Source organism: Manis pentadactyla, chromosome X (assembly GCF_030020395.1).
Source record: "Manis pentadactyla isolate mManPen7 chromosome X, mManPen7.hap1, whole genome shotgun sequence".
Lineage (NCBI taxonomy): Eukaryota > Metazoa > Chordata > Mammalia > Pholidota > Manidae > Manis > Manis pentadactyla.
The window spans coordinates 118927171-118937388 of record NC_080038.1 but is presented as its reverse complement, the minus strand read 5'-3'; the positions used below and the strand labels follow the sequence as shown (position 1 = coordinate 118937388).

The following is a 10218-nucleotide window of genomic DNA, read 5'->3' as shown; positions in this document are numbered from 1 at the left end:
ACTAGTGATATTTGAAATGCATGTGGCTTGAGGACAGCAAATATTGTATTTGTGATATATTTTAGAATGGATTTAAGTGTAGTTAATATATCAAACTCAAAAAAGAGAATTATCAAAAAGAGCAAGCACAAAGAATTAATTCCAATAGGTTGTACATACAGATTATGCACAGATTTGATGTATGCTTCAGTTACAATTGCATTTAATTATCTCATTGGTTCTTTCTAATATCATTTCTCTTACTATTCTTCAAGACTTGTTATTTTAAGTTCAATTCTACTCTGGATTGGGAGCCTAAAGCAGCTTTTTGACATCTCAGTTGTGCAAGCTCCCGGAGACCAATTAAATTCATTAGTGAGACTACCCAGAAAATGTAAAATCAAACCAGAATCGCTTTTCAATTTTTGCATGATATATAGCATTATTAAATAGTTGATAACTGAGACTTTATCCATCACCAACATTTTAATAGTTAATTTCATTAACTCCTAGATTTTTGCACCCAGTTCCCATCATCCATCTTCCCTCAGACTCATACAAAGTAGGTTGTATGCCAGACACATAATAATGACATTTTATGTTCAGTCTGCACTTTAATAATATTGATATATTTTTAAATATTTTCAGCCTTTTATAATGGGCCATTTATCAACTCTGACACATGATCAGATAAAAAGTCACTAACTGGGCATCCAACAGATTTACACAAGCAACATCTAGTCAGAGAGTTAGTCCCAACCTAACAGTAGAAAACTCCAAAAATTTCCAGCTCCTCACTACTGTAGCTTCTTTCCAAAGTCAATCTCTAAACTTCAAAACTGAAAATGCCTCATAAGATAAAACACTTCCCTTTGGAGCGGGGAAGATGTATAGTATTAATAATGATGATAATGTGACAGAAATTCCGAATTTGAACTGTACCTGAATAGAATTTAAATATAAATACTTTCCCTCACTACCCTTTTTCAGAAGGCATGTGTAAGCAGTTGATGATTCACACATACAACTGATAAAAATAAAGTTCTAACCCCTGCATCAACCCTTCCCTGAAGAAAATAAGCAGAATCTTTGAGTGGCTAAAGGCTACACCCTAGTTTGCTAGTTTGTTCCTATTAGGATTATTTCATCAGTGCTCAAAAATATTTTGCAATAAGTAATCCACAGGCAGCACAAATGGCTCCTGAGTTTTATGCTGTTTTTTACCTTTAGAATCGTATCTTAGATTGAATTCTAGAAAATTGCTGCAACTAACTTGTAGATTTCTCTTGATAATAATTATAAGACACTTAGGCCAGTGGAATGAACTTTTGCACAAACTGACCCATATGAAAGTGAAAGACCTTCTTAATGACACCATAAACATTGCTTTACCAAAAAATATGTCTCCTTTTGGAGTTTTCATGATAGAGAAGTGTTTAAATCTGGGTTATTTCTGGGAGTTTTTAAAAGCCACTTTATATGAGGAAAAGAAACTTCAATTAGAAAAAGCTTTGAAAATTCTGTTTTATGCCACACTGTCATCAGTAGTTAGTAAAAAGGCTAACAATATAAAAAAATAAAAAGAAACATTCTGTTGCAGATATTCATGCAACCTGTTATTCTTATGATTCTATGACAGACGTACATTTTGAGTGAAATAGAAGTAACACTTTGATACCAAAAAAATCTTTACAGGAAATAGTGCCAAAAGACGTTATATTTTAACACAGAAAATGTCTGATGCTTGCTGTACAAACATTCTCCTTGAGCTTCAATTTAGAGTTTTGATTGAGCTTAAGACTTCTTTAAAGTTGAGTGATAATAGCAAAATTAGGTTTTCATGGGCTCTTGATGAAAGCCTTGGTCTTCTGTTGTACTCCTACAACAGAGCTAGGGAAGTATCCATTAATATCAACAAAAATTTAAAACAAAATTGAAGTCACTACTGCAAATTTTATAGTAAATTTTCTAACTCAATGAAAACAGAAAATTTGTTCACTATGCCAAAAAAAAGGTAACTTTCACAAGCTTCCAAGATCAAGTCATCATTATATTTTGATAAGGATAATGAAAACATATTGAGCATTTTACTATAGTTATTAAGATTTATATTCCACTTATTTTCCAAAAGATTTGAGGATGCTCTACCATAATTTATAATGGAATCAGCAATGATAAAAACATAACTTGACCCATATAAAAAGACATACATACAAGGAAGAAGAAAAAATTGAGAAAATGTATAGCTTTATTTTGTTTTCATTTTTCAAAAAAGGAAAGCAATTCACAGAGAAAAAGAAAAAGAAAAAAGAAAATTCATAAGGACATTTTTTTCTCCTTGATTTAAAACTTAATTTTTGTTGAGATATAATTGACATACAATATTATATTAGCTTTAGGTGTACACTGTAAAACCGTATGTTATGTATTGCAAAATGATCACCACAATATGTTTAGTTAACATCTATAACTGTACTTAATTACAGTTTTTTTCTTGTGATGAGAACTTTTAAGATGTACTCTTTTAGCAACTTTCTAATAGATAATACAGAATTGTTAACTATAGTCACCATGCTGTATAAATAAGTCCCAAGGACTTATTTACATCACAACTGGAAATTTGTACCTTTTGACCACCTTCACCCATGTGGCCCATCCCCTTCCCCCCCACCTCTGGAAACCAGCAATCTTCACTCTGTATCCATGAGTTCAGGATTTTTCTTTTCTTCTTTATTTTCAGATTCCATATGTGAGATCATATAGTGTTTCCCTTTCTCTAATTTATTTCACTCAGTATAATGCTGTCAAGGTCCATCCAAATGGCAGGATTTCCTTTTTGATTCCTAAATAATATTCCAGTGCCAATGTACACACACACACACACACATGCATACACATGCACACAGACATACATATATACAGACACACATATATACAGACACCACATTTTCTTTAGTCATTCATCTGTCAGTGGATACTTAGGTTGTTTCCATGTCTTGGCTATGGCAAATGATGTTGCAGTGAACAGGGGTACAGATAGCTCTTCTACATAGTGATTTCATTTCCTTTGGGTAAATACCCAGAAGTAGAATTGATGGGCCATATAAGTAGCTCTATTTTTAATTTTTTGAGGAACTGCCATACTGTTTTCTATAGTGGCTGCACCAATTTGTATCTCCACCAAAAGTGTGCAAGGGATTCCTTTCCTCCTCCTCCTCACTAACATTTGTTATTTCTTGTCTTTTTGTTAATAGCCACTCTAACAGGTGTAAGCATGCTATCTTGTGTTTTTGATTTGCATTTCCCTGAGGATTTGTGATGTTAACTATCTTTTCATGTACCTGTTGGCCATCTGTGTCTTTTTTGGAAAAATATCTATTCAAATCTTCTGCCTATTTTTAAATTGGATTTTTTTCTACTGAGTTGTACAAGTCTTTTATAAATTTTTCATATTAACCCATCAGATATGTGATTTAAAAATATTTTCTCCCATTCCATAGGTTGCCTTTCCATTTTGTTGATTGTTTCCTTTGCTGTACAGAAGCTTTTTTAGTTTGATGTAGTCAGTCCCAATTATTTATTGCTTTTGTTGCCTTTGCTTTTATTGTCAAATCTAAAAAATCATTGCTGAGACTGATGAGAAGGATCTTAACTCCAAGTTTTCTTCTAGAAATATTATATTTTCAGGTATTACATACTAGTCTTTATTCTGAGTTAATTTTTGCGTATGCTATAAGATTGTTATTCAGTTTCATTCTTTTGCATGGGGCTGTCCAGTTTCTCCACACCATTTATTGAAGAGACTGTTCTTCTCCCATTGTATATTCTTGTCTTCATCATCATAAATTAATTTGCCATACATGCATGGGTTTTTTTTCTGCTCTCTCTATCCATTATTCTATGTGTCTATTTTTATACAAAACCATACTGTTTTGATTACTAAGCTTTGTAATACAGTTTGAAATCAGAGAACCTGATGCTCCAGCTTTGTTCTTTCTCAAGATCATGTTGGCTATTTAGTTCTTTTTTGATCCATCCACATTTTATTATTGTTCTATTTCTGTGAAAAGTGAAAAATGCCACTGGAATTTTGACAGAGATTGTATTTTATCTGTAGATTTCTTTAGAAAGGATGGAAATTATAACAATATTATTCCAACCCATGGTACATCTTTTCCATACTTCTATTTCTATGGAGAACTTTAGTAGTACAGATTTTGTCACTATAAATAGTTCTATAGGAACAGGATCTTAAGCATTTTCTCAATTGTTTCTGGAGTTTCTAGAATTATCTCTCTTCTGATTAGATCAAAAGACACTAATGACTATTTTCAACAGTAAAAAGAGCACTGATAGTTCATGACATGAAGTGGCAATAGACATAAACAAAATACCACCACCATATACTCCTGATCAAACATTTTTATAAGAGGCAACGATCTGGATGATCATGTATATGACACCTCCAATATTTTTGTTAAACTAAGGAATATAATAAGATTCACTGCTTGTTCCAAAAGTTTGTGAACAAAGTAGGAAAAGAAAAGGGTGACCTTGGGGACTTGAATTCCCAGCTTAAGTGCCACATAAGTGATCTGAAATCTATATCTGCTCTGAAACAGACTCTTACCTCCAGTTGCTCCAGAACTGAGATTGTTGAAAACCAAATCCTGTCAGTGGCTGAATTAAAGCAGAAAGTAAATTTCTGCCTTGCAAGGTGTGTAATATTAAAGTAAGGACATTAACTGGGAAGGAATGCTATCCTGAAAGGTGGAATAATGACATGTGGGAAGACTTTGATACAGCTGGGCATACTGAACCCCTTAAGTCTGAAGAGTCTTTGCAAGTAAAAGCAATTTTTCCATCTCAGTCTGAAGAGATTAACCTGCATTGTCTAAGGAAACTATAAAGACTTCCCTTGAGGCAAATTTTCCATAGCATCCACCCAACTACATCTCTTTGCTTCTAGACCTTTAACTAGACTCGAGCCCTAGCATGCCCCTGAAGATGAGGGCAGGCTTATTTCCCTTGAGGAAGAAGCCCAAAACACTATTGAAAATTCATCCTATTAACCTTTATCCCACTCTTCAGAGAGACCTAGAGCCTTTCACCAGGAAGACTGTTCATTAGGGAAAAGGAAATAATCAGGTCTTTCAGGAGCTACTGGACACTGGCTCTGAACTGACACTGATTTCAGGAGACCAAACATATCACTATGGTCCACTAAAGTAGACTTAAGGAAAACAAGACGATCAGACCTTCCTTTGGAAAACAATAACTCCCTAGGTCTGATTTTTACCTCTTCTCCAAAGGAACAGTTTAGTTTAATCTGAAATTATACAGTCATAGAAAGAATAACCAGATGATCGTGGTTGATAATTCTTGTGTTTCACTGTTTTGCTTCCTAAGTTGTATGGCTTTTTTTGTTGTTGTTTCCTATTTTTCCTATACAGTCTTTTGAGAAATATATGTTCAATATCCACATTAAATGAAAAGACATTACTTATTGCTCTGTTTCCTCATCTCCAGGAAATAGGATTATATTATCTGATTTCTAAAGACTTTTGTAGTTCTAAATTACTATGATGATTGTAGTTTAATAGATGTATTTTTCATTTACTATTCAGTGTATTATGTTATTATTTCTATAAGTCATCCAATCTTTCAGTTAATTCAGTTCACACACAGAAAATAAAATGTGTGGACAAGAGACACAGTTGACTGGATTTTTCAATTTTCACTTTACAACAGGTTGTATTTATAGCATGCTGGCACACTAAAAAGAAAGATCAGTAAAAATAATTATTTTAGGTGAAAAAGAACTGATTATAGAAAATATATATATATATGTATATAATTTATAATAATATATAATATCATATATATAACTGTTAAGTGGTAAGATAGACATGAGAGCCGAAAAAGGGAAGATAAGGTTCAAAGAGAAAGGCCACCAGAGGAGGTTCAAAGAAAAAGCGTCCCAAACTGTCCAGTAAGTGGGTCCCATGTGAAGACAACAAAGACTTGGCAGGAAGACAATTTCCTCCCCAGCCAGATCCCAACAGGGGCACAATCGAAGGGAACTAAGAACTGCCCAAATCACAGCTCAGCATGGGGGAGGACATGCTCACTGAGAGGTATGACTATATAGAAGGAACTATAAAACAAATAACCCCATCTTGTCAGTCAGAGGCACCTCCTAACCAGAATGCAATATATAGGTCTCCCGCCTAAACTTTCAGTGCTTTTGTCTACCTCGACTCTGGCCCACTCCTCCCTTGGAGAGTATTCAAATAAAACTTTCACTCTGCTTCACAATTGTGCCTCTGCCTTTCCATTTTGTGTTGCAGCAGGGACAAGGACCAAGGAGAATAAACTCAACCCATAACTATATATTGCATTATTTGTATATAATTATTACATATATTTTATACACACACACATATAAAATACCAACTCAGTCTTTTATCCTAACTTTAAAAAGAAACAAAGAGGAAATTAAATAGAAAAAACCTATTAATTCCAACATCTAGGGATAATCAATATTGTTTTATGGTGTGTTTTCTCTAATCCTTCTCTCTCCTTGACTCCCCACCCTTTTCATACCTTACATATGGTTTTATATCCCAGTTAATTATCTCAATATTATAGTATAATGTTTTTCATGTCAATAAAATGAGATGCCATTCTTATGTCTTGCTAAAAAGAAAATTCAACTGAGTAAATTTGATGATCTAATTAGCTTTATTAAGTGATTTATTAATCAGGCAGTGTCCCACCTGCAAGTAGAGAAATGCTCCAAAGAGTTATGCAAAATGGAATGTTGTTTAGACAGGGGTTTAGACAGTTTTGCTAATAACTTCAGGAAAGAAGTTATTAGTAAAAGAAAAAAGATTGTTTCAGGCAAGGTCACCCTCCCTTAGGGGTAAGAAAAAGGTGTCTTATCATGTAAATTATCTCATCTTTTTGGGTAGGGGAGATGGAGAGGGCCCAAGTGACATATTACCTCATTGCTGCTGACCAGAACATTCCTGATTAACTAAGACTACATTTCTGGGGGAGGCTGAAACTGTTATTACACTAGGCATTAAGCCCTGGTTTGGTGACCTGGCCTAGCACTCACTCTTGAGCCTGTAGCTTGCCTATTTATCTTCCATAAAAATTATTTGATTTGATATACCATTATTTGTTTAACTAGACTCCTATTTTTGACATTTTAGTTTATCCCAATTTGTGTTCAAATGTACAATTTACATTAAAGCTGTAATATATATTTTAAAAGAGCTGAAAAATTGCTTTGATATTTATCTTCTAGCTTTAACTCACCACTTTGGAATCTATTTGAGTATAAAATATGAAGTAAACATATAGATATATTTATTGAGATTAGATAGATACATAGATGATAGACAGATATTTTCTAAATGAGTATTCTAACATACTTGACTGAATAGTAGCTCTTTTTCATTCCAATTTGATATGCTCCATTTATCATATACTAAATAATTATCTTCTCTTTGTCCTTCTATAATTGCTATTTTATTCAATTAATCTGTATGCTCGTACTTGCACTGGTATCACATAATTTTTTTATAGCTTTATGCAAACTGATTTTACATTATGGAGGCAATTGCTATAATTGTTAGTACATACTTTGCAGCAGGAAAAACAACCATGATAAACAGTTCATACATATGTGAGAGTCAAGACTGGTAATGTCCTCACAGACACACTGATAGCTAGCAAATCCATTTACTTTAATTCATTTTGATGTGACATTTTTACTGATGGTCTTTGTAGTGGTGTGTGACTTGGGCTGCTGCTCTCAATTAAGAATGACAAGCAAGAAGAGTCTCCATAGATGCAGAAATGCAATCCTGTAGAGATAATTCTGATGGTGAATTAAAACCCAGTGAGTCAAGAACATATTTTTTTTTATCCCCTAGTCAATCCAAGGGTAATTTGAGCAAGTAGGACTCTTTAAATATTTCTCTATGAGTGTTTTCCTGTTTTTGGAATACAATAAATGTTAGAATATTCTTTAGTTTGGTTCAAAAGTATGATATCAAAGACATTCACAAGTACTGAACAAAAGGCATTATTTTCAACATTGCTATTAAATCATTAATAGTAGAACTCCAGGAAATGGATAATAAAAACAGAAATAATGCAATGATTCCATTACTCCACTAAACAAAAAGATACAATGATAAATAATTGAATTATTCTCTGTTTCTTGAATGTGACAAAAAAAGCACAAGACCTAATAAGATGCAATCTTAACAACTTTACCCATAAGAGTAAATCTGAACTATAGTATGACTTCAATGTTTTCACTAAGAAAAAAAATCAGGTCCTGAGCCTAATTATAGCTTATAAATTTGACTTAAAAATGCATTTTTTTGGGCTAACGTGACCACAAACCTGTCGCAGCTAGTACCGCTCGAGCTTGTGGACAAATGTATAGGATCGAGAATTCACATTGTGGTGAAGAGTGATAAGGAAATTGTTGGCATGCTTCTAGGATTTGATTACTTTGTCAATATGATACTGGAGGATGCCACTGAGTTTGAAATCACACAGGAAGGAAGGATTACTAAATTAGATCAGTTTTTGCTAAATGGAAATAATATAACAATGCTTGTTCCTGGAGGAGAAGGACCTTAAGTATGAATGGATTTCCGTTTCTTATGCTAGATTATGGTTTGTTTATAATGACAAGAAAATAGAAATTTCTTTCAACCTTTTAGTATTTGGATTCTGTAAAGCTAAGTTTCCCGTTGAAAGGAAATGCTTTGAAAATGCATTGTAAATGCCCGTTTTTGTAAGTTACTCATGATTATCTTAGAAAAAGAACAGTTTTTTCTTTGAAGACAAAAATAAAAGTGTTTTTGGTTAACTGTCATTTTATTTATTATACCATAATAGCCAGTGGAACAAAGATTGTAGTTATGATTGTCACTTGCTTTCCTGTCATTTTATGCCTATTTGCTTCATTTGCACAACCATTTGATTCTTAAACAAAAAGTGTTCTAAAGTGATGACCTTTGATTTTGAACAGCTGTATTTAAAAAACCTGAAATGATTATTTACAAAATTCACTTCAAACAATGATATATTGAAATAAGGATTTTTCTGCTGAACTCAAGTTCCATTAACTGCTATTAAAAACAAACCAGCGAAATATGCAGGTAACATATACCCACTGTAGAAATGCAGGTAAGTAAAAAGGGAAATATTCTTCACTCTTTTCTGTATATCCTTTTAGACTTTCTCAGTACACTTTCAGTACACATTTTATCTTTACACAACTTGCTCATCCTGAATATTCTGTCTTGCACCCTCCATTTAATACTTTTTTTGAGTTTAAATGGTGAACATCTTTCCATGCCAAATAATTCAGCACCATGAGAGTATGCATAGTATTTCATTAAATGGAGTTACAATAACTTCTTTAGCCTATTATTATTGGCCACAATAGTCTAACTAAATCTTTATACACTTTCATTTTTCTTAGAGTAATAAATGTGGAAGGTTAAAGGGTATAACCATGTTGCCAACAAAAAGTTTGTACCAACCTGTCCTTTTATTTTTTTAATTTTTTAATTTTTTATTATTTTGGTATCATTAATGTACAATTACATGAGCAACGTTATGGTTACTAGACTCCCCCATTGTCAAGTCCCCACCACATACCCCATTGCAGTCACTGTCCATCAGTGTAGTGAGATGCTGTCGAATCACCACTTGTCTTCTCTGTGTTATACTGCCTTCCCCGTGCCAACCTGTTCTTCTTCCTAAAGTATTTCAAAATACTATACATACTTAACAATATTGGCTATGTTCTACCTTCTCCTTTCTGCCACTGTGATAGAAAACCTGGTATTTTTAAGTTTTTATTAATTTTGAACTCATTTATATCTTGTGAAATACATAAGCAAGTTTTTTGCCATTTAATGCTTGTCGTTTTTAAACTAATTTGTAAGGATTATTAATAGGTTATTGTCAGTCATGTATTTCGCAGATAATTTCCCTAGTTTGTAGTTTGCCTGTTAATGGAAATTTTTTGACATAAATAATGTGTTTTTATGTAAAAAAAAATGCATTTTTTGTTGTCCCATGGATCCCAATAAAAATGTGCTCAATGACAAAAGAAAGAACAAAAGAGAGAACAATAAGGAAAAAAATCAGAGGAGTTAGATTTGTCCTTGAAAAATTGGAGAAATGTAGCTAATGAGC

At 33.0% G+C, this 10218-nt stretch overlaps 1 protein-coding gene across 1 annotated transcript; it reads left to right on the top strand.

Moving 5' to 3' along the window:
• Positions 1 to 8382: 8382 nt before the first annotated feature.
• LOC118925251 (U6 snRNA-associated Sm-like protein LSm5) lies at positions 8383 to 9311 on the top strand (the record flags this gene model as incomplete). The annotated part of the gene is made up of 1 exon (XM_036910939.2): positions 8383 to 9311. A coding segment is annotated over one exon (264 nt), but the record flags the coding sequence as incomplete, so codon positions are not given.
• Positions 9312 to 10218: the final 907 nt, after the last annotated feature.